General features: G+C 34.0%; 1 protein-coding gene and 1 long non-coding RNA gene across 8 annotated transcripts; one reads left to right on the top strand and one right to left on the bottom strand.

Moving 5' to 3' along the window:
• The first annotated feature begins 1,336 nt into the window (after nt 1-1,336).
• On the top strand, nt 1,337-13,947 carry LOC143237227 (uncharacterized). The gene is made up of 2 exons (XR_013019938.1): nt 1,337-1,661; nt 6,873-13,947. It is a non-coding gene; the product is annotated as an uncharacterized LOC143237227 (long non-coding RNA).
• eIF2Bbeta (eukaryotic translation initiation factor 2B subunit beta) lies at nt 13,868-24,098 on the bottom strand. Of its 7 annotated transcripts, none has more exons than XM_076476239.1 (3): nt 23,531-23,749; nt 20,217-20,312; nt 13,868-15,713 (listed from the first exon to the last, which is right to left on the bottom strand). In XM_076476239.1, the coding sequence occupies exon 3, from the start codon at nt 15,687-15,689 to the stop codon at nt 14,643-14,645; it is 1,047 nt and encodes a 348-aa protein (XP_076332354.1). In that variant the 5' UTR covers nt 15,690-15,713; nt 20,217-20,312; nt 23,531-23,749; the 3' UTR covers nt 13,868-14,642. The 7 variants fall into 7 exon arrangements, with proteins under 7 accessions (XP_076332354.1, XP_076332355.1, XP_076332360.1 ...); XM_076476240.1 differs by lacking the exon at nt 20,217-20,312 and adding an exon at nt 17,202-17,264 and having other exon boundaries at nt 23,531-23,716; XM_076476245.1 differs by lacking the exons at nt 20,217-20,312; nt 23,531-23,749 and adding an exon at nt 23,959-24,098.
• Between the last annotated feature and the right edge of the window lie 1,894 nt (nt 24,099-25,992).

Here is a 25,992-nt window from a genome sequence, read left to right as displayed (position 1 = left end):
CCTGATAGTGACCTTACTTTTCCTTAGAGTGTATTAACTTCACGTGGGATAATTCATTTCTGCTGTGTAAACTATGTCTTTATGCTATATTTCTTTTGATTTGTAGGTTTACTCTTAATGGTATATTAACTGTTCAATCTAAGCTAATCTTGATTTTCTTTATTATTATGTATTACCTTGGGTGGAAATTAGGTGAGCTTTCTCTTTTACATATACGCATATTTTCATAAACAGATTATTTCTAATTTGTAATAATGAATTATTAATCAGAGTATGAGTTTCCAATGAAAACTGCATTGAAAACGCAGTTCAAAATAGCACACCTTTCTTAAATGTACCTTGGTATTTACATTATTATAATTTACCATCTATACTTCATGTTGATGGCTTTTTGGGAAGCCCCTCCACAGTTTATCTCAGCCCCCTTTCCCCACGAAAATATCCTGGCGCCGCCTCTGTTTTTTTATGTGACTACAAATTGGTCACAGTTTTTTAACTCATCGTTTTTTTTTATCTGTAACTGATGCACCAATATGTAGTTTGTGTGATACTCAGGTCACAGTAAACCGCATTTTACTTTCTTGCCGTCGTTATGACTCTCAACGACGGAGCCATTTTAGTCATATTCTGTCCCAAGGTTTGTCCATAACGTTATACAATGTTATTGGTGATGGTGACACTGTCCATCGTGGAAATGTTTTTAGTTTTTTAAAGACCATCAATGTTTTTAATGCAATTTAAGTTTTAAATTTATATATTAGACCTTTTTTTAAATGAGGTTCCCTTTTAAGAATCACAGCCCAACTAGTTTGATTTGAAATTAGAAAATGCCCTAACGTTAAATTACTCGAAACCAGGACTAGAAAGGCCAACTTCAGGTGACTAATGCTGCTGTTCCAACTACTCCAACTACTTGTTAGTCATCCTGGTGAGTTATTATTAAAATATTGCTACAAGTCTTTTAAACTTTTATTACTTTACTTTTTGAAAATTGTCATAACGTCAAATAACTCGGAATCAAGACTGGATAGGCCAACTTCAGATGACTGACGGTGGTTTATTACAGTTATGCTACAGAAAGGCCTCCACAACTTGTATTACTGTAGTTTTACTCTTAACGCTGTAGACTAGATGTAAACATTGGTTTTATGCTATTTATGTTTTTTAAAACTTTGTTTTGTTTTACTTTAATTTATTTTTATGAATTTCACTAAATTTACTTTAATTTTATCTTTATACTGGATGTTTGGCACAGATAGCAGAGCTGCTTTGTGCCATAAAACACCAAATCAACCAACCAACCAATTTTATGTGACTGCCACGTGTTATAATTAATGTGGTGTTTATGTTTAGCGATGGAGGAGAGAGGACCTGAGCTAGTTACCGAGCAAGTCAGACGTGCCAATATCTCTGCGAACATGCTATTTAGAACGTAACGTTCATCCTCGCCAGTCAGGCCGTTAGTGCCGCCGGTAATCGTCGACGGCCTACCGTCGAACCTCACGCCGTACCAAGTCGCCACGTTGATCGCCCGAGCCAAGCCTGGGACAACCATCGAACCGTCCAGGATCCGAATTTTACGCCGGGGCGGAATCCTCATCCAACCAGCCACTACTGCAGACCAAATTTATCTGTGCCTGCCATGGAACACTGAATTTAAAGTAAGTTGTTCCCCCACTAAAAGTTCAGTCAATCTTTATTCTGTATTCCTCAGGGGCGTCGACCCATCAATTCAACCAGAAGAAATTAGACAAACCATAGAACCCCAAATACAAGCCAAGGTATATGCAGTTCATCGAAGTTTTTCTAAGAACAGTAACCATCCCATGCACTTCATGAAGATAGCGACAACGTCGAAGTACAGTGCTGACTGTATGTTACAGATAGCGACAACATCGAAGTACAGTGCTGACTGTATTTTACAGATAGTGACAACGTCGAAGTACAGTGCTGACTGTATTTTACAGATAGTGACAACGTCGAAGTACAGTGCTGACTGTATTTTACAGATAGTGACAACGTCGAAGTACAGTGCTGACTGTATTTTACAGATAGTGACAACGTCGAAGTACAGTGCTGACTGTATTTTACGTGACGGCTGTTATTATCATATATTTCATTTTAGAGCCGAACGCCCACATCGACGACCACTCAACAATGGTTCAAACAAAGCACCCAGATATCGCAAACAACCAACGGAAATCTTCCAACATGAAACTACCAAAATACCGCCGAGTCCAGACCGTATTAGAAGAAACATGAATACGGATTCAGACAACTCGACTCAGAAGACGACAACTCCTACTGTTAGCAACTCGCCAAGTTCCAGTAGTTCAAGAAAGAAAAAGGACAGTTCATGCCAGACTTCAATCCCAGTTCCACAGAATTCAACAACCAGCCAGAATCAAACCATTACCAAGATAACAATCGACGCGACAGTACAAACTGAAAAACAAACTACCTCCACGCAGAAAACTCAAACCAAAATCTCGAGAAGAAACAAAGCATCACAGACCAGCGAAGAACAACTCACCGAGGAACAGCCAGTAGTTCTACCACCGAGACCACGTTTTTCAATTGCACCAATGGGCTTCAAGTGTGTAAACAAGTTCATGATGAAGTTACCACCTGATCTACAAGACTGCAGCTAACAGTTTCTACGTATACCACCAACATAGTTCATCAGTTTTTTTGTTTTTTTTTTTTCTTTTCTTTTCCTTCCTTTCTCTTCCCAGCTACTTCCGGGCACGGTCTGGGTAGATTATTCGACGCCAAGGCCGTGAAAGTGGATTTTTCCGGGGTATTCCCGTTTCCCCCCACAGCAAAATCTCTGGCATCGGACCTGGAGGTCCCAGCCTCCTTCTGAAAAGGGCCGTTTATCCAGTCACAGGGTATCAAATCAATCATAGTAAATTTTAAAAATCAATTCGCCAGCTGCCAGTGTACTCCGTCCTCGAGCCAAGGTCTGGCTCACTTCACTTTCGCTGCTCTCGTCCAGTTCTCCCGTCCTTCCTCTCACTCACAAATACCCCACTCCATTTTTGAAATATTAAAAATAAAGTAAAAATTCCACGGATATTTTTAAAAAAATTCTCATGTAAGGGGACGAAGAGGAACCACAACGTTTCTGAACACCCCAGTTGGAGAGAGAATTCTTACGATTTCTCTCTCTCTAATCTAAACCCCTGCCACGTTAGTTTGCGTTTGCGTTTGTTTATGGATTGTAAAGTCTGTGGATTTGATAACAACTCATTGGTTGTTTACCAGTATTCGGCAATAATGGATGGTTTCTCAGCATAGTAAATAATTGATTCTGGGAAACGTATCTAATTGGTTGCATAATCCACACTTTAATTTCATGATTAAATCTAGGCATATTTATAATTATTTTTCAATATGATTCGAGATCAGAGACTCGTTCAGATTGCTGCATTCTATTTCAAAATGTGTATTAAAACTTTGGTGCTTTGGGTTATGATCTGATGAACACGGGCATATATCCAGAATATCACTGTTTGGGAATGCCATACTTTGACAACATACACTTATTATTGTCTATAAAGTTTTAAAGTTTAGTCTCATTTGAATTTGTCTTTTTACAACGAAATGAGACACAATTATTACTTAGATTACCTAATATTATAAGGTTGTTGTTATTGTTGGATATAAACAGCTGTACATTCATTTGTTTAATAACGGATAGGGATTTTTATACAGTATAACAATACCCTGATTTTGGTCTTCCTTGTTCACTTTACCAAATGTGATTGAAAAATAGCGTATGTAGTTTAATACTGTTTTCTATGATGAACATTGTACCAGTATTTGTATATATGATGACGTTGGCAGTCTCGCACCTCAGAGAAGCAAGCGTACCTTGGATATTCACATGAAGTACAGTGGATTTAACTGATGAAGTAACCCATAATTGGTTGAACTATGTACGGTATAAGTGATTTTAGGTGTTTCTTTGCAGTTTTGATTACTAGTGTGATGTTGAGTTTGTTTCCTGTGGGTGTGATGGATGAGACATTGCTGTTCATCCTACAGCGGTGTATGTTTGTGTCTTTCGTATTGGTAATAATAGTGTTTTATTAGGAATTGCAGTTTGCATTCGCGTCTTGTTTGCGTATTTTGTGTTTAAGAGTTGCTGCTGCTTGTGTTTATGTAATAACTTTCCAGAAGTTTACTTGAAGGTCTTTTCTTCTTCAGTATTGAAGGAAGTCTGGGAACACTTAGAAGTTAACACTTTATACTCACTAATATATTCTACCTCAGTACCTGTATTGGTGTTAAAGACGCCATCGTTATCTGGTATTACAAAGCAAGATAACTTTAATCTGTTTAAGTTTGATTTGATCATCTTCCATTTTATTCTTATTCTATGTAGTTTTTTTTGTTGTTTTTTTTAGCAATAGCATTTGCCACTAGTGTGTGTGCAGGACTTCTCAGTTAAATCGCTTTGTATGTTATTACTATTACTAGACAGCCTTTGTCACTAATAATATTGTTAGTGGACGTACTGGTCGATGTAGTTATTGGTGGTTTGTATTTCATCATAGTCATATATAAATTCACTAATCGTTATCAGGATCTGAAACAGGTTTATTTGAAACCTCCTTTGTTCATGTTATGATCCTTTTTAACGCGATTAATACACCGCCTTCATTGTTGGTTTTGCTAAATACTAGTCGTTTCATGTAGTAGTAATACTAGAACGAGTAAAGCTAGGATCTATGTGCTGTGAATAACATTTTGTATTGAATATATTTCATTTTGTTTGGTTTGTATAGTCCACATATCGTAACATACTCACCTATTAACATATCACGTGAGTTTTATACGTAAAATACCCTATTTAATACTTTTATTATAAACAATATAAATGATATGAAACTTAAAGTTTAGCAGTAAGCGCCTGTTTCTACAAGTACAATAGATATTTATCAAGAAAGGGAAATGAGACATGATTTCTTCATGTACGATATAATGATTGAAAGAACTTCATGATTCGTAGTTGTTGTTTAGATTTTTTTGTAATTATTAATTCCAACTATGTAGGGGCCTATCATATAGTGGCTAAATCTTTGCAGGAAAGCTATGTAGGAAAGTAAAACTTGTGGTTCTTGAAACATTATATGTTGCTCTAAGGACTGAATTACATATTGGTTGCAGTTTCTTTTTTATTTGTGTAGGTGAGATTAATTCATGCTGGACTGGCATATTCTGCTATTGGTCCTGGTCGTATGTACTATTTGTACTTTTTTCCCTTGCTCATGATGTTGTTCCCGAGATATGTCTAGGCAGATTCATAAAATGTTTCGCTTGCCACCAAATTTTGATTTTAACTTGTTTAATATAATGTTGCCAGGTTAATTACGAATTATCTGTGATGCCTTCAAATTTTGCTGACATAGTAGTTATGAAGAGGTCTCCACATAAATACATTTTTCGTTGGATTCTTTGTGCTTTCGTTGATTTTGAAAATAGGAATATCTGTGTTTTCGAAACATCTATTTTGATTCTGTGCTTTTGACAGTACTCAACTATTTGATTTAGTATCGTTGTTGTTTTGGAATTTTGCACAAAGCTACTCGAGGGCTATCTGTGCTAGCCGTCCCTAATTTAGCAGTGTAAGACTAGAGAGAAGGCAGCTAGTCATCACCACTCACCGCCAACTCTTGGGCTACTCTTTTATCAACGAATAGTGGGATTGACCGTCACATTATAACGCCCCCACGGCTGGGAAGGCGAACCCGCAAACCTCGGATTACGAGTCGCATGTCTTACGCGCTCGGCCATGCCAGGCCGATTTAGTATCAGTTGTAGATTTGTAGAAATTATGGTGGATGTTGGGTAACTCTTCTAAATTGCAACGTCATTTGCGTATTGCAAGACAAAAAAGTTAGGATCTGTTAATGGTATTTCACTTACATACATGACGAACAATATGGTGCTAACCACTCTTCTCTATGGAATACTTTCTTCTGAAGTAACGTACTCCAAGTGGGTGTCCTCCATATTTATTCTACATTTTCTGTTGTCCAAATAATTATATAACCATCGAATAATTCTTCACGGCAGGTTCATCTGACACATTTAGAATCTTATACTGTTATGCCATACAGTATCAAACGCTTTTTCAGCATCAAAAATGCATCGGACAGTGCATTCATTTTTACTGAAAGTTTCTACTATGTTTTCAGTTAATCTAACTGGACACTGATCTGCCAAAACTTTTTGAAACCATTTTGGATTTCCGGTAATTTGGAATTGCTTTCTAAGTTAGTGTGAGGTCTATTGCTCATTACTCGTTCTGAGATTTCTCCTGTACGGCTGGTCAAGTTCATTAGTCGATACGTTTTTGGTTTATTCGTTGGTTTCCCTTCATTAAGGAACATGAGACTGTTTACATGGTTCCAGGAGACAGGGATGTACATTAAATCAGTAGGTTAAAGAGTCAAATTGAGTGACTTTCCTTAGAAGTGTGGCTTGTATGCCATCACCTCTTGGGGCTTTGTTTGTTTTATGGGTGTAATGACTTGTGTTTTAGTTATGTGATTCATGACTTTATTTTTCTGGATCTTCATCATTTTATTTGTTTCGGTTGTCGTGTATATGTGCTGGAAATGTTGGTGTGTATAGCTGCATACCTTATCTACATACTCATGTACTTGGTTAACAGTGGTTGCTCATGTCGATGTCATCGTATGTTTTGTAGGCGGATTATAAAGGCTTCGGTATTCTGCGAGTTTGTAGTTGTTTTATTGTTGAATGTAACTGTAGGATATTACGCATTTGTTGTGACAATTCGTGTATTGTTTAAAGTGCGTCCAAAAGAGCTTAAGCTCATTTTGTTCCTTTTTGTGTAGAATCACTTCAGGAAGAAGACGATACCTGTTCGAGAAAGACACAGTTATGTTGTGCAGATAAAAAGTGACAAATGTATTGGGAGTTGTTCACATACTGGCCTGAATGAAATTTCAAGCAGCTAAAGACAGAAGACAAATTTGGTGTGCAAAAGTGTAGAGGGCCGATTGTCCATGGACTCTTCAGGGTATGCCAGTCATGAAGGAGACAAACCCAAACAGTGAGCGTAATTGGTGAAACGATCATGGTAAACAGATGAATTTCATGGAATAAAGAGACAGGGACGAAATACACAACAGGAATAGTATGAGCCATATAACATAGCAGGTAACACACTGGACAGAATAGATTATCAGCATCCAAACAGATGTTAAAAGAAAGGTAAGGAAATAGGAGAAAAGGCTCAACAACTTTCCTAGGCAGCTGATGCCCAAAGAAGGAAGGCCCATTCTGGGCAGTGGATAACATACAAGGAATGATAAAAGAGTGGGAAACATTCATGACAAATATTGGAATGATGCAAGGAAGGGTTGGAAATAGGTCTTAAGGAAAAATGTACAAGGAACACATTGAAAAGGGTTCAAGGAGAATTCGACAGGATGTGAAAGACAGCATTAAGGTCACAAGCCAGTAGAATAAAGGAACATGGAAGACAGACTAGACAAAAAACCCAAAAATCAGGGAAATGACTGGGGAAGGGAAGGCATTTCACAGGGCAGTCCTAAAAAGAGTAACATTGGAAACAGATAAACCCCAAACAAACAACCAGATGAAATACTGGGACAAATAAGGAACAGAAGGATGGGATAGCCAGAAGCCATGGTCAATAAACCAAAGTCTGAAGTAAGATCAAAGCCTCTGGTACACAGACAAGGAGGAAGGGCGAATAGTACAGGCAAGGAAAAATATTACATGAAGGGCATAAAATCAGGGGTTCGATTCCTTTCAGTGGACTCAGCAGATAGCCCGATGTGGCTTTGGTATAAGAAAACACGCACACGAAGGGCAAGTCCTAGAGTTGACACACAAGCTCAGACAAGAATCACACGTGAAATTGGAGTGTTGAGATATACGGATGAAAAACGTCTCATGACGTTTATTGAAGGACTGATCAGGACGAAGTTAAGGACATGAGCTGTAGCTCCAGGAAGGGCCAGAATAGAGGTAACCACGTTCAATTAGGCCAATATAAAGCAACCAGCAAAAAACAAGTGGCCTAAATAAGAGAAAATGTGTGAGTGGAGTGTAGGTATATAGGTGAAGACCCTTACAATCTGGACTGAAAGCATATACTCTAGAGCTGAATAGGTGAGAAACTGGAGATTAGAATTTCAGTGAGTGGAAAATGCATATATATGTAGAGTTCCCAGTTGAGAACACACCCATAGAAAATCTAGGAAATGAAGGGAACACTACACAGAGAGAACCTGGTTTGGAACATGATAAGCAATCAAGCCACAAGATTAATAACTACAGTAACATGATATGCCAAAAGAGTCATTTCATAGTTGATCTAGTACATGAGTTACAGTGTCTAAAAATACATATCTGGGCTTGATTTCTTCTTGCTTTGGTAATATAGCTAAAGAAAGTAGAATTATCAGAATGAACCATAACCATCCATATCAAAACAAATGGGAAGATATAACACAGAACCCAATGAACCATGAGAAGTTCTGGGATATGGAAGTGAAGAATAGTTTCCTCGACTGACTATCAATTCGAAATTTCTATGGAAATGAGGAAAGTTCCCCAAGGAAGACCTGTAAACAGATGAGACTTGGTACGAGGCAAAGGAACAGAACTCTCACAATGACCAAGTTCCTGTTAATCCTCCCAGTAAAGTTGGCCCTTATCCCAAGTTGAAGGGAGATGTGGATGGTCAAAAGGATCTTGGTGGGAGTGTGGGGGTAAATTAGCGAGAATCATCCAACGAAAGGAATGTAAATGTATGTGCACTTAAGAACAAGAGATTCCAAGGAAGCCCACAGTCCATAAGTATTTTGTGCAGACTCCATATCCTGGAGCCATAGGGAAGTTTTGGCTCCCTGATGAACAGAAGAAAACGGATATGACTATGGATAAAAAAAAAACTAACATGAGAAATAAAGACTCCAGAGTGAAATGGGGTTTCTCCAGATACAAATAAAGCTGGAAAAGAGGCATGATAGACTAATCTCCAGTGTGTTTTAGAAACAACAAATAGACAGAAACAAAAACCACCCGTTCAATAGCTCCTTTGTGTAGTACGTCTTGAATAGACATAGAAAGACAATTTGACAAGGCGCAATCCCGAGAAGGAAGAAGATCTGGAAAGTGAGTAGCGAGAGAGCAAAATGGAAGGCAGATATCTGCAGACAGAACCCATAGAACTGTCGTGAAATGTGACCACAGACAAATACTTAACATAGTGAGAGAAAGTACTCATTACTAACGAACTAACAAAACGTAGGAACCTGTAAAGTCCATGAAATTCAACCTAAAATAGAAAATGATAATTAACACCCAAAGTCCAAAACAACTAAAGGAACTTAGATGATAAACGATTGTTAAAAATTGAACCTACAAGTTCAGCAAAAGGATCTATAAGACAGCAAATATGAAAACAACCCGATAGAACATACGAATAAAAAGGTACCCGGTGAACAATAAGAAAGCGTAACTGAAATCAACAATTAGATGCGACTAGTAGTAAAGAAAAAAGAACTTATAAACAAAATAACATTAACGGCAAAAATAAATCAAAATGCAAGCAAAAACAAAGGACTTCAAACACAAGTGTAAATTAACCCAGATGGTAAAAGAAGTATAAAAATCTAACATACTCAACACTGAGTAGAAAAGACATGAATAACCTAAATTTTTGATTGCGGAAATTAGATTCATCTACACAAGCTCACTGAAAGCCACTGAATATGGGTATACACTTACAGGGAGTAAGAAATACACAATGAACTAAGGCCCGGCATGGCCAAGCGTGCGACTTGTAATCTGAGGGTCGCGAGTTCGCATCCCCATCGCACCAAACATGCTCGCCCTTTCAGCCGTGGGGGCGTTATAATGTTCGGTCAATCCCACTATTCGTTGGTAAAAGAGTAGCCCAAGAGTTGGCGGTGGGTGGTGATGACTAGCTGCCTTCCCTCTAATCTTACACTACAAAATTAGGGACGGCTAGCACAGATAGCCCTCGAGTAGCTTTGTGCGAAATTCAAAAACAAACAAACAAACACAATGAACTCGGATTTCTTGGAAAAAATAATACTGAACTTAGCAAATTATGAAGAAACACAGTAACAGGTGGAAAGTGCTGTATAAAGACACTTTTTACACGTTCTTCACAAATATCGTAGCGTGAAAAGGAAAAAAATGTCATCTGAACATAAGATATGAATTCCCCACGAACTAAAGCTCGGGTTTCCCTACCAGACATCATTGATCTCTGAGGCTTAATGAAACATTTCTGAAACAAACGAGTAGAAACAATGGAAATCGAATACAAGTCGAAATTTAAAGTTGAAATATAAATTACTGATCAAGGACAACCCAAATCTTGTAGTAACATACGGAATGAGTTAAAACACACCTCTATGCACCAGAATAAAAATTCTCGAAAGTGAGGAGAGTAGTCATATGATCACCACATGCTGCTGCAAAAAGACTGGTGCATTGTTGAAAAACGTTTAGCAATGATTAGAAGTAATTTAAGGTCATGGAAAATTTGGGTGAAGTGGGGTAATGCTGTCTCGGAATTGCCTCTAACCATTACTTTGCACTTGAAATATATCAGTAGAGTTCAGTCAATTACCGAAATTTGTAACAACCAATGTAGTTAAAAGTTATGCTGTGATACTCATTAAAAATATATACAAAATTGTCATCAAAAATGTTTTTCTTAAAATTTCTACGAAAATAAAAATATCTCGCATAAATAATAAACATGATAAATATGTATTTAAACTGCCTTATCTAAAATTATATATTATTCTATATTTACCCTTTTAAAATAGAAACTAAGACGAAACCAATTCAACAACAAGACAGCCACACAAAACAACAGCAGTAACAACATACACCCAACTGTCATTCAGAAAGCAACCACGCCTCACACCTAAAAGACTAAAACGGCAACCAACATCAGCAGCAACACAGTAGTGCCACCATATTAAAGATTGTATGGAGATGTAGCAAGAATCAATATCCAGCCAGCAAAATAAATATGGCTCTACCAACTCAACAGCAGTTTCATTGAGCACCATTCTTGTTTTTTAGTGGATGCAATTACTGTAAGTCTTTTAAAAAAGAAAGCCACCCTCCTACAACTATAATGAGAAGTGTGCTCTTTAGAAACCCAGACCCTGTAATCCTAAATGCGTATGTGGACAAATGCCAATTGAGATCTTTCAGGCAAAATGGTTTCTCTCCCACATATCAATATTTGTGGAGATTTACCACAAGATGTTTAAAATTTCCAACAACTGTGATATAGATATAATAATTAATGAAATATTACTTGGAGAAAACTCATTAATCTTCCAGGATATAACATCCTTTTTACATCTTTCATTAGGGGACAAGAGACATTTCTCTACTACATAAAAAGAACATTGAAGTTGTTTTCTTGAATATTAACATTCCTTCCCTGAATTAATTTCTTCTCACACATTATAATATTTAATCAAAATGTCAGTCCACTACTCATGATTATATGTCAGATAATCTACATAGTATGTTACAAACTTATCAAAATAGAACATAAGTATTAGCATACAAATTAACTACCAACACTTAAAATTCATATCTTAATACCACCAATAAAATCTAAACACTCTAGCAATTAACATCAACAAATTAACTTTAAAATTTTATTCTGTAACCCTTAACAAGTCAATTCCCATCTCTGTCAGCAACTCCAAAATCATGGTCACATTAACATCCCCATTCAATATCAATAATGCGTATAATAATCACAAATAATTGTGTATTTTACTTTTCTATTTAGATTCAGTTATGACACTATTTAGGTCATATATTTGATGCCCAAGTAGTGAAATTGAGTTTTCATTGTGGTTTTCAACATCTTAATTAAGATTATTACATCTACAGATCCCAGATTCAAAACATAAAGGTTAGTATGCTACAATGCCTCCCATATTGATGGAACACCTCCCACATGGTGTCATAATTACGTTTTGAGTTTTTTCATCTCTCTCCTGACTTTAAAACCTTTCACTAAGACACTTCTATTACTCCAACACCTACAAATGGGGTGAAGAGTCCAAGTTCAAGCTACAGGCAATTTGCCAAATCATTTTTCTGTGCTTAATTTATGTGGCTTTCAAGTGCAAGTATGTGTTTAATAAAAAATTGCATGTAAGTAATTAAGCACACTTTATTTTCATTCACTTATTTTGGCTATTGTACAGCATGTGGATCTATTTGTATGGGACAACTAATCAGGCTATTTCACATAAATCACAATTGAAGTCTTATTGAAACATGAGGCTTCTCATGATTCAGCAACATAGTGATGTCATAAATAATGCACACAATTCAAAGTGAATAAAAATGAATACAAGGAGTGGACAGTGTGTTTGTTATTTTGACATATATTTTCTCTTATAATTTTTTCACAAAGATCAACTCATCAGCCCTTGAAGTCTACCGGCCACTCTGGTATTTGTCAGTCCAGGCATGCTTTCAGCTAAAATATAAATTGCAACATTACAAACACTGCTTAAAACAATGCCCCTTCCTGGACCATGAAGTCCCCTGAACAATCCTAATTCAAAATAAAACAAAACATTACACTAAACTTTTATGAAGCCTTTTTAGTGGAGTTCTCTTTTGAGGCTTATGGTCAATGGATGGTGTCTTGTCCCTTGTTGTTACTGACCTTCTGCTGTTATGGGAATTCTTTCTTAGTAGGTGGCCAGATGAATCCACTAGCAGTAATCTCAACAAGAACTCCAGATTTATCAGGTGGTTAAGTTATTACTGACAAGTTCTACTCTCAAGTAACCCAGTTGGTAATTTTTTTCACCAATGTACTTCCATGAACAATCATGACACTGTCCTTTGTATTGGACTGTCTCTCCACCAAACACCTATTCAATTGGGGAGTTTAGCATTTCTTGTGACAAGAACTGTAACCTTCATAAAATAGTTTTATCAGCACTTGCATGATAATACATTTTCCTTTATCAACAACCAATCCAGGTTTTTCCTGTGTAAAGCCATGAATGAAATCTTTATTCTTCACATTTAGGAGAGCTCTTCCAAACCACCAACCAACCCTTCATGATATTTATTTCTCATTTCATTTAATTAATGATTATATCTGGGTGGGGGGTCTACTACACACTCTTGCACCAAGGCCCATTAAACTGTTACAGTGGTTCTGGGTGTAGTGGGATCAAATAATTCAGGAAATGATGATTGAAAGAACTCTTGTGAATATAAAAAATAAAGACATTATACACAGCTTCAGCTAAGAAGTTAAATTTACTAGTGATGAAATTAAAAGTTAACATGACTGTAATGCTGATAAAACCAAACACAACTAGGAGACATTGTAAGGATGTATAATCACCAATCTAAGAGGGAAAGTTTTTGAAAGAACTTCATCTGGGTCTATTAGAACAGGAAATAAGAATTAGCCTACCAGCTAAGGTGAAACGTGTTCTGCAACAACAAGGAGAGTTGTTAAACACAGTTCTATTTTTTGTGTTATCCTTTAAGAGTTACACAGGAAACATGCAATCAAGTCAATGCACTAGGATGAAAGGAATAATGTAGCACTTGTCCCTTACTTTAAATAATTTTTTTCTTTATCTGAAGAAATGCTTTCTTTAAAGCAATACATTTTTACTAAAGCTACATGTATATGGTACATACAAAACATGTGCCTTGGCTTACAACACTAAGTTAACATATCTTTACCACAGCCTGACAAGCTCATTCATAAGTATGTGAGAAAAATATGAACCAGTATACTAAATACTACAAAATAATTTTATTTGTACTTTGTAATAACTAATTTCCCAACTATTAAGAATAAGTTAATATCTTAAAATATAACTCCACCTTTAAGAAAACAGGTAATAAATTTCCAAACTTGCTTAAAACTTGTATCAAGAAAATATGACAATTTTATATTTATTAAAAAAAAACACTCAAAAATACATATTTAATAACTAACTGACTCAGCTTAAAGTTTATATTTCTGAAGAGCTGTTTGCGTTTATTTATGTATCAAGTATAAACACGTAAGATCCAAACACCCTTGAAATGTAACTTAAATTGCATTGATATTGAATCATTTCCAACTACAAGAAATCACATAAACATCACCAAAATGATGGAACTTCATACATGAAAATTTTTAAATTCAATTACTTATAAATTTATAAATATGTAGGTACTTCCAGTTGTTATTACATACTCAAAATAATTTAACCTAGTGACAATGAGCTTATTTCTTATAGGAAAAGTGTAAAAAGTCTTGCTAACAGAGGGAAATGTGTACATTTACAGCTGTGTGTATGAAAGTCTATAACTTGGGCCTACTAAAACATGTATTAACCCGACAATCTAAATGCAATTGAACCTACCCAATAACTAACATATGACCTATTACTCTATTATTTATTAAGTGAAAAAATGGTTCCACAGTTACTACATTGATGTTTTTTCTTTTTCAAGATATGTACATCAACTGAACAAGCCAAATCAACTCTATCTGACATTTAGATGTGTATTTATTATGCCATAAATTAAAGTTCATAATCATCAGGATGATAGAGTTCACTGAGTAAACGGTACATGTACGATGGAGCATTCCCACCAATGTTTGAAATAAATAATGTGACAAGTTCAGGTGGAACATAATCAAATACAGGATTAATAATTTGAGCTTTACCAAATACTTCCCCTCCATCTAACCCTGTGACTTCTTCTGGAGAACCAAACTTATTAAATGCATCCTGATCATAATGACATAAATATTGAGGTGTCAGTTTGAAAATAGGTGCACAAACTATAAATGGGACCGATTGACGTTTTGCTGCAAGAGCAAGGGTATGGGCTCCACTTATGGCTTTCAGGCCTCCATTTGCCATTATACTATGGGTTCCTACAATTACTTTATTAACACGAGACATAATGGCAAATACAGCTGCATCTGTAATTACAGTAGTTTCGATGCCACTTTCTGCCAGACTTTTAGCTAGCAAGTGGCCACTAAGTGATGGAGTTTCTACAACTATCACCTGAAACAATCTTTTTCGAGAAGCAGCATATTTTAGAAATGTTTTGATAGTCATAGACTGCCCAATTGTCATGATAACTTCATCTGAGTGAATATGCTCAAGAGATTTTTCTGCAATGTTATCTTTGCTTGTTTCCAATTCCCTTTTAAGTTCTTCCAAGCTATCAACAACAGCTTCTTTAAGTGCTGGAAGTTCTTTCTTGTAGTTGTCATCTCTTCCCTTTGCTTGAAACATCTTCTGAAGAGACTCTTGAGGATCTCCTTCAGCATGTTTTCCAAGTGCACTTGCATATTCATCTCTAACAATTTTTAGCACTCTTCGAACTACATTTCCTACAGCATTTTCTGTTGGTTGAGCATCAATCATACTTTTCCCCACAACTTTCAATGATGTTAAGAGATCATAGGCAGTAAGCCATGTACTGTTGGTTACATGATTTTCTAAAACTTGCAGAGCCAACTGTGCAGTTTTACAAGATCCACTTAATTTTCCATATTTAAGAATGTGTATAAATTTTTTCATTTCTTGAGAAGTCATTTCAATGTTTTCCATCTTAAACAATATGTAAACTGCAATCTGAAAACAAACAAATATATAAATACACACACAAACAATAACAAAATCTGGTAAACATAACTTTGATAAAGTAATGATGCAATTTAACTCATACATATAACCTGAAAGTTTGAGCTGATTACTGATGTATTAAATTTACTCACACTCCTTAAATATTTTATGTTGGTTCAATACTTAATCAATACCTACAACTTCCACTTAATACAGATTTTGTAAAACATATAAAAGACCACCTTTAGTTACCATATCTTTTGGGGTTGACAGGAATTTGGGGAAATGACACAAAAAATTTATCTTATGAAGTACAAGAAATTCAATTATACAATGTATCATTTTTACCAACAGTAGGTAAAAAAAAAGAAAGAAAAAAGAAATGGACTGAAGACACCTACTAATTTCCATGGCAGAATCACACGTGCAACTACACAGCAGTATAGGAAAAGGACCAAATAAGCAAAATATGCTACCTCATGAACATGATCTTGAACTGCAGTGGAATGATACTGATTACAAGGTGTTTTTTTTCAGATATCATGTGGAGGCAACATCTCATTCACACAAAATTCACATCCAAAATATCTTGAGATAGTAATGTGTAATGTGACTGCAGCACACTGGGCCTAAGCACAATATGTCTTAACTGTAATATGATGGTACCATGTAAAATCTTCAATTTCTACATATCTGTTTCTCACAGTTTACTTGTATAATCTATACATAATCTAGTGAGTGTTATATTTTCCTGATTATGGTAATGATCCACACCTTGGACTTGGTTGTCCTACAAACCTACTCCAGTCAATTCCAGGATGTCAACTAAGCTATCACTAACCCTGTTGCATATGGAACATAATGGTAGACCCATGCCTCTTTTATTGTCAACACATTTCAGCATCATTGTCCTATTAGATAGGTACTAAAGTTCTGTGCTTTCCTGCAGGTTCATTGTGGTGCAACATCTCTGATCCATTTGTGAACAGGGAGTCATATAATTCTATCTGTGGCACTGCAGTGAAAACCTGTAGATAGTTGTACTGAAGTACATTAAAATATATATTCTGAAATAAAAACCCTATAACTTTTGAAAGTGCTCAAGTGATAGGGATTTTATTTAATTTCTATTAAGACTTCTTGAACCTAAGTGTTTTTCTAACATCAAAAATATATTTTCTATTAAGCCTAGGTTCACACCAAATTTTGTTTCGTTCTAGTGATTTATAAATGGTGCTTAAAGTTAATTGTACTACATACAATTTTGGAAATTCCTAAATTAAAGATTTTAATGAAAACTATAGCCAGTCTTTTGTAAAGGAATGCATCACCTAAAGAAAAAACACTGTTATTGATCATAATATGAAATAAATATTAAAGTATTTTTCACAGCAGCATGCCTGTTCTAATGTCTCCTTTTTATATTATTGTACAGAAACTAAACTATATTATTTAACTGTAAATTCTATAAACGTTTATGTTGATATTCATACACACTTCATCATCAACTTAACTTCTTTGGTGCTTCACGTATTTGTTCTTTTTTGGTTCAAGAACTAACTACAGAAATATAAAACAAAAAATACAAAAATTCTTCTTCAGAAGCATTTGGGAAGTATACTTCATTTTCACTATGCACTCAATAAAGCAATTAATGAAATAATATGTTACATAGGACAAGTAATTTCAGTTTCTAAAACTTTTAATACTCCAAATACATTAGCTTCAGAGCTCTGTTTATCTGCACCAAAAAATAGCCTTCCTTTGAAAGCTGTAAACAGAAAAAATTACTACCACATTCAAAGTCTTTTAACTAATCAGTAAATTGACTTTTGTATGACTTTAAAGGAAACAGAATTGTTATCAACTTTAAAACCTAGCATATTTAAATTAGATAGAAAGTTTGTACACAAATTTTTTAATATTTTTGTTCTGGTACTCCTGTTTATGCACATCCCTCTAGCATTTAAATTTGAACAATTTTGTTTCACCTTTTATATCTAGTACAGAAATGATCTTAAACTTCTATGTCACCATTAATAACGATTCTTCTAATCCACTTTCTGATACAAGTGTAATTCAAACCTTATCAGAAGATAATGGCTGGACCTATTCTTAATCCATTGTACTTGGACTTGTAATTTATCCTTGAAGTATTTCATATCACCACCTTGGGATATGGTATCTTGCTAAACAATTATTTTTTTAATTTGGATAAGAATTCACTTTTCTTTTAGATCTACTATTAGTATAAAATTTACTTCTAGAAAACACTATTTTCAATAACACTAATGGTCTAAAATATGTTTAGTGTTAAAACTACAACAATACATACAGACTAAACAATTTACATAATTATAACAATGCACAAAGACTTACTTTGTACAAGTGTGTGCTGGTATCTATAAACAAAACTGATCACACATTAAAGATCACTGAAGCTATATAATATTTACATATGGCCTTCATTATTAACTGTTGTAAGCTTCCCTCCCAGAAATTTGATGAAAAGAACTAAAAAAAATGTTTTAATAAATTAACTATTCCCAAACTATAAAGCTATTTCAAGCCAATAAAGAGGATTTCCTTTGCATTTTTTCTTGGCACAATTATATAAAAATATTTAATAATAATCAAAACAGATATCACAAAATGCGACAAACTAAATAATTCTTGTATACAACATGTTGAAAAAATTAGGGTAGGTAAGCATTTTTTAATGTCTCCAAAAACAGAATTAGCAAGCAGAATATTTTAAAATGTATACTTCATTATATAAATGCAATTGTAATAGATTGTAGCAGATGCTAAGCACTATCAGAAAAAGTATCATTTAGACATACAGATACTACAGAAATAAAATGTAAAAATAAGAAACTCATTAGGTTAGTTAAAGTTGCATTAGATAAAATAAATAATAATATAATGAAACTTTTCATAAGACACACAAACAAGCAACTCAGAGTAGCTCTTAGGTAATGTAATTCAATTCCCAAAGTGATTTAAAACTTATAGTATCGTGGCACAAATAGTATTGTAGTTAGACAAGTTAAAAGATTGTTTGTTTTGTTTGTTTTTTGAATTTTGCAATTTAGCAGTGTAAGACTAGAGGGCTATCTGTGCCAACTCTTGCTAGAATAGCGGGATTAACCCTTAATTTAGCAGTGTAAGACTAGAGGGAAGTCAATAAAACTAGTCATCAAATGAAAAACTACTGAAGATAAACAAAAGTAATTTAGATTTATTTTGTTTGTTTCTCTTATTGTTACATGGTTGATCAAACTAACAAACCTTGTATAGTTAGAGTAGAAAAAAAAACAGATAAAATATAGTTTTACTGAAAAAAAAGTTTGAAATGTAGTTAAGAGGTTTTAGAGATTATGCAAATGAAAATTGAGGAAAAAAATGATTTTTTATTTAACATGAAAATTACGTAGCACATGGACTGATACAACAAAAAATACTTGATATATTTAAGGACAAATCTTTAGTAAAAATACTTCGCTAAAGCATCTGAGTTTTTGTATATAAATGACTGTAATGTTTAGTGAAAGTCTGCAAAATTAAGTGAGGATACACATACTATATTAAAAGTTAGTAATGTATGGAAATCTAAGGCAGTTGATATAAGTGCTTTCCATTGTTCAGGCTCAATGAAGAATTTTGAGAAATAAGTGCCCTCTGAGAGGCACCATTAGACATCTGGGGGGGGGGATCCTGAAAGTAAATTCTATAAGCAAAAAGGGTATACCCTCCCCTGTCCAAAGATGATGAGTAGAATGCAGTGTTTCCCAGAAAATCACATAACAGACAGTGAAGAGAGCAGACAGCAAAGCTATGCAAGGCAGTCACATACCAAATGGAATAATCTCATCTAGTAGTAGTCAGAAAGTGAGTGGCAAGAGAATAAGAGAGACAAATTTGATAACATGAAACATGGATGATCATTAGGCAATAATGATGAACAAAGAGACTGTCTTAGGAGGAACAGGAATCCCATGGAATGAACACAGAAAGCCAGAAATTCTAAAGGTAAGAGGTATGAATGAAATAGCAATGAACAGCACAAAAAAATGGGAAAGAGCTACAATCAGTAGTTGAAGACAGAAGGAGAAAGAGTATAAAATTTACAGTCACAAACATAAAAATGTGAACACTGGTGACCATGAGTGAAAAGGGGAATATACATGAAGAGAAGGTAGAAAAAGATTTATGTTGTTAATGGTAGGAATGTGCATGTGTAAAAGGGTACTGAGTAACACCAAGATCTCAGTCAAACATAGAAGCAGGGCAAGAGAGTCTATAGACAAAGGACTGGAATAAGGTGGAGAGAGAAACACCATGCAGTAGCAAGCTGACAATTAAGGGTGGACAAAGTCATACAATAACCAGCAAAGTGGGGGCAGCTGAACCCTGTACAACAACATGAAAAAGGGAAGAGAGATGTTTAAAGGTAGAGCTATTAGGAGGAAGTGGTGACTGATGGACTAACAATGAAAGCTATAACCCTACCTTGGCAGAAGGACCAGGTAGAAAGACATCTGAAGAGAAAAATATCAGCTAGGAATTTCAGGTTCAAGATGGTGGACCTGATGAAACCACCATAAGCTAAAAAACATCATAATTCTAGTTCAAACAGTTATTATCCTTTGAAATAAACTTTCTTACAAATATCTGGTGTTCTTATGAAAAGTTTCAGTACAGATAGAATAAAATAGAAATTGCCATGCAATAACAGATGAACATTAGACTGTAATTACTTCAAGCCACACAAAGGTTTATTCAAAGCAATGTTTTAGATATTTTATTTGAAAAGGCTGCTTTTCTACTGGTAAGATTTTGTATGTGCTCAATTAGGGTTGTGTCTAAGTCTAGGCATATATTACACATTGCTATGCAATATATATCTACAAATCTCTATGACAATCACTAGCTGCAGCTTAACATTTTGCATTTCAAACTAATGTGACCAAATAGTCAACAGATACAATACATCAACATGGATATAAGCTAGCTCCTGAATATTTTATTTCTATTACAGTTTATAAGTTAGTTATCATATCAAATAATCCTTTCCCCATAGTTGAGAAAAACTTCAGAATTTAAAAACATGGAAATAAGGATTGTAATAAAAACTGAAACAAGGATGAAGATATTGTAAACATTATTTACTCAAACTACAAATTCCTATTTTTTACTCCACCAAAAGAAAATCTAGGTAACAGCATGAAGCCAAATTAAGTTTGTAGTTTGACTAAATAATGTCTGCAGTATCTCTAGTCTTGTTTTGTTTTTTTAATACTTTTTTCATTATCCTGATTTGTAGGTTTTAAATTCACAATTTTTTATTTATCTTACTGTACAAGGTATACTTAATTCCAGTTGAATTTTTTTAAATTCTTTTGCTTTTTACCTATTTCATGGGATGTCAGTCTTAATACCATTCATTCAATACATGCATTAGACTATCCCCGGCTACAAAGGACTTTCTTAACAAATAATTTGTTCACCAAATTCACATGTATGCAATTTACATTTTATTTGAGCCTTAATGTAGATCATATAGATTTTCAATACTGCTTATTCCTAACATCAACCTTAGTAAAGTGTTAGGTGGAAACTTCAAATAATCTATGATGCTCATATAATCTCAGCAAGTGATGCCATAAGTTACCTGCCCTTGAATTACTGCACCTATTTTGTTTTAGAAGTATTAAACTCACATATAACATACAAACTCTCAATCAACTTCAGGGTATAATGTTCTGAAATTATATTTCCATATTCCTAATTGATCAAGTCATTAATAAGGATAGCATATATCTTATATTGTAACCTTTTCTACGTTGAGTACTTATTCATATGTTCTTGAATTTTTCTTCATTTCTCCTTTAGAAAACCCAATAATTTTTTTTATCTTTAATGTTAATGTTTTTACAGTCTATGAAAGTGTACACAGCCAAAGATGCCATACAATGCTGATTGCAGTCACAAATTGTGCATTTGTAACTAGCTTGACTTTTAATGTTGCAAATTCTACAGAACTATTTGGTGTAGATTCCTTTGTCATCCATTCTACCAAAAGCGAGCCTGTAGTTTTCCCATCACAATACTAGCCTTCATAAAGAATGGAAATGTTGGTAACATAATTTCAGTATTTTACTCCCACTGAAACGTCTTAACCTGAAGATGACCTAGGAAGATTGAAACATTGTTTTCTCCTCATCAATAAGTGTTAATACCTATTATCAGCCATTCTGAAATATATTTTGAAACTGATACACTTCTCTTTTACAGTAGTAAAGTGTAAAACCATCTTCCATAGCATGACTTTTACCTCTGGCCCATATTTTGAGGAATCTTTGGTGATTGAATTTATCTACATTGGAATATTTACTTATTGAATTATAGAAGTACATTACAGATTTTCTGAGCTGTTTCAAATTTTTATCAAAAAGAATGACAAAGTTGTAAGCATTTTATAGAAAATCTGGATATTTATAAGTGGTGTTTAAAGCTTTTCCCTTTCAGTGTAGAAGCATACATAATGAGCTGTTAGTTAATACTAAGAATTACATTGTATGTGAGTGTATATACCTACAACTCAAGTTATGCATCATTGTCAAAACATTTAGTATCTACAAATAATTCAAGGTAATACTGCTTTATAGATTTAATGCAATTTCCTGAAATTTTCTCAATGTCAGCATTTACAGTAAAAACATTTTGGCTATCTCTTCAATAAAAAAAAAACAGTGCTAGGTTGCTCCTTACTTTAAATGCACACAGGTTCAGAAAGAATATCTCATTTACAAAAATACCTTTCAAGTTGTAAAACAATAAGTGGTATAAATATGACAAGAAGTTATTCTCATAAAACAAATTCTCTAAATATCTGAGTAACACATGTAGTTTTATTACTTTTAAAAGAGAATGGGGCAAGTAACTTTTCTTGCAGCAATTTTTGAGACCATATAAACATCACAGATGTTCTTATGATTCCACTTATCTGTTCAAAATAGTACAAAGGAATAGTACTATTGCTAGTGGTCATTCCATGGCAACTCACCTAGAAAAAAGAACTTTTCCCATCTCATGTCACAGGTTTTTCTTGAAAAAATTCAAGCAAAAACTTCATTTTGATTTATTCGGTAATGCAAAATCCTAAAGCTGTACTGCATGGCTGAATAAATCAAAATGATGTTTTTGCTTGAATTTTTTCAAGGAAATCTATGATATGAACTGGAAAGTCCCAGGTGAGTTGGCATGGAATGACTGAGAAAGTAACATTAAACACTTGAAAGTGGAAAAAGAGACATCGTTTACAGTATGCATTTGTACCATTGCTTTCTTTCCCCATTTCAACCTCAGGGATTGTTATTAAAAATATAAATATGCAGTCAGTGTTGAATCCAGACCTTTTCATTGGAAAGGAAGGGGGTGAATTAAAATTCAACAAAATACTCTACTTCAGGGTTAATTATTTTCACAGGAGTAACCCTCCCATCCCCATGTATACCACTTGATTTCAACACAGCGTGCAGTTAATAAAGTTTGGAGTATGCTTGAATGGGCAGTAAAATAATTTATTTAGAATGTACAACGTTGTAACTTGCAGTTGTGTAACACTAATAGTTAACTATACATTCAAGCAAACTCTATATTTTATAACCCAGTTCATGGTTATTAAATAAACATACAGTTGCAATGTAAATGTAATACATAACAAATGTTTCAAATTTAAAGAACAGTGCGCACGCTCGATATTGTTAAACAGACCTGGTTAGGGTTAACATTACATTACTCATTTATACTTCGCTACTCACATTTTGAACTCATCTGTTACACGTTTTAATACTACTATTAGTATTATATAATGAATCAAATGATGTCAGAAACTAAAAGTATCATCTAAAACGTTATTTAGTTAAACTTTATTCTTAAACGTATGCAAATTTACCTAAGATTAAGAACAATTAATCAAAATCATTATTACTATAAGTAAACTCCACCCTCACACTTTAGAAACTTCCTCTAATAACTATGTTTAACACTAGATGATGGTTAAAATTATATTTTATTGGAAAATAATAATATTAGATAACATAATATATTAAAGTCAATCCACTATTTTGATACCTATACTAAAACACAAACAAAAATGCAAGGTTCACATTATGAAAGGTTAAGATCGAAATAAAAGTATACTAAAACTGATTAGAACATAACGTTTAACTGTGGTATATAAGTTTACCGTATAATTTTTCCTTCTTATTTTAACATAGCATTTTTATCGGAAAGCTTTAGTTATTGTGGTATGAACAGTTTTCACATAATAAGTAGCCGAGAAAGTCATTATCTTGCTTTCCATTCTAGCCGCCTTTGCAATTTGTTGTTTGCTTGATCTGCTAATTGGATAATTATCTGCTATGTTTCACATTGTTCAAGGATATGGACAGCAATGTTCTTCAAAGGTACATCAGGTGATGCCTCTAAATTACTAGTTTTCTTACATTTGAAAGAAAATTGCCATTTATGTATGTTTCACTAATCGCTCTGTATAAGTTTGACATTACATTTGAATTAAATAATGTTAAATTGAAATAATCTTAAGTGATCATGTTTGGAAAGCAAAAAATGACTGTTCAGCATCATAAGTAAGTTCATATATTATGTTTATGTTGATGATTTAATAACGATTGTTCATTTGTGTGTTACATTATGTCAAGTATCTTTATTTCATTCTCATGGATTTAGTAAAAATCAGACTAGTTCATTAATACTCTATGAAATATATCTTGCCAAATCTCCTGTTATTCAGTGGACATATGTGATTGTTCTGACAAAAAGCAATTTTATCTAATTAGTCTAAATATACAGACGAATGGACAGGAAAGATAACATTTTGACGCCATGACTAGAAATTTAACTCTGGTTATTGGGAAGTTTTTTGCTTTTAGCTAATGCGCATATAGCCTTTCACTCCATCTCTTGTGTTTCAATATTTAAAAAGGCCTCTGTATTCCAGAAGCGGTAGTCCCAAAATCATGAAGTTCTTACAACCAAGAGAAACAGATGGCTACTGGAGGTAGACGTTTATTTGAAAAAGCTATCAAGTCTAGGAGAAGTTCTCTCCTGGACATTAGAAATTTGCTGATTTTGTGACAATCCATGACTTCCATCTTATTGCAGTCAATCAATCAGTAAGAAGAGTTGCCAGTATTCGGTGTACACATAATGACCATTTGTACTATTATCTTAAGAATTTATGTCAATGAAAATGCAATATACATATGCAAAAACGGCTGGTATGGATAGAGAAAGCACTACATACCCATACCAGTCGTTTTTACATATATAATTTTATCTAAAAGTGAGTTTTCTTGTCATTACGGATTAAAATGAAATACAGACCATAAATTCGTTGTGGTAGAATAACCTAGAGACACTCAAACCAAATTGGGCATTTTGTATAGAACTCCTAGATCTTTGTCAACCAAAGTGGATTTTGAATTTTATATTTAGAGTGTATTTCATTTGTTTAGAATTACTTTGTAAATGATATGCTGTGCAGGGGTTTGCAAAAACGTTTATCTGTTACAGCTATATAGTAAATATTTTGTGTTGATGGATTACTTTAATAAGAATAATTGTTCATGTGATGCTGTTGCACTGTTTTACATTGATACTTGTTAAAAATTGTATTGTGATGTAATGTTATGAAATGGTGTTAATTTTATAATGTGTTCATGTTTCATTGTGATATATGTTGAGGGATTTCACATGATTTTCTTTTCTTAAAGGGATTTATTCTGCATTTGTGTACTTGCTTCTCTTCTACAGAGAATCCTTTTTATTATATATTCTATATTAAAGACGTTTTCTTTATGCATTTTGAGGTACTTTTCTCTTAAATGTTTTATTTTTGTACTGTATGCAGTGCCAGAGTGAAAAAATTTTTTTTCATCATAACACAGTCAGTTTTAAATTATACTTTTGTCAGATGAAAATGTTTTATTATGTAAGGAATTTTTCCAGGTTTTTTATGTCTCTGTGGTGTGTGAGCATTTCGGAGGTATGATAAAATGTTGCTACAGTCCTCGATAAGAGCATAAATATAAGGGTTACTGGTTTTAGAAATAAAGTTAACTGTTAGCTCGATGACAGGCTCGACGCAGGAAAGACTGAAAGTTGTATAGTATGTGAATATACCACACATTTCTATCTTTTGGCAATATTACAGTATTTATTCTAAATTTTCGTTATGTGCAGGTCTGTTCATAACATG

Source organism: Tachypleus tridentatus, chromosome 13 (assembly GCF_004210375.1).
Source record: "Tachypleus tridentatus isolate NWPU-2018 chromosome 13, ASM421037v1, whole genome shotgun sequence".
NCBI lineage: Eukaryota > Metazoa > Arthropoda > Merostomata > Xiphosura > Limulidae > Tachypleus > Tachypleus tridentatus.
Note: the sequence above shows the minus strand (reverse complement) of the source record. Positions and strands in the feature narration are given on the sequence as shown.

Coding starts and splice junctions, on each gene's coding strand:
- eIF2Bbeta (XM_076476245.1), bottom strand. CDS start 15,689: ATGGAAAACATTGAAATGACTTCTCAAGAAATGAAAAAATTTATACAC.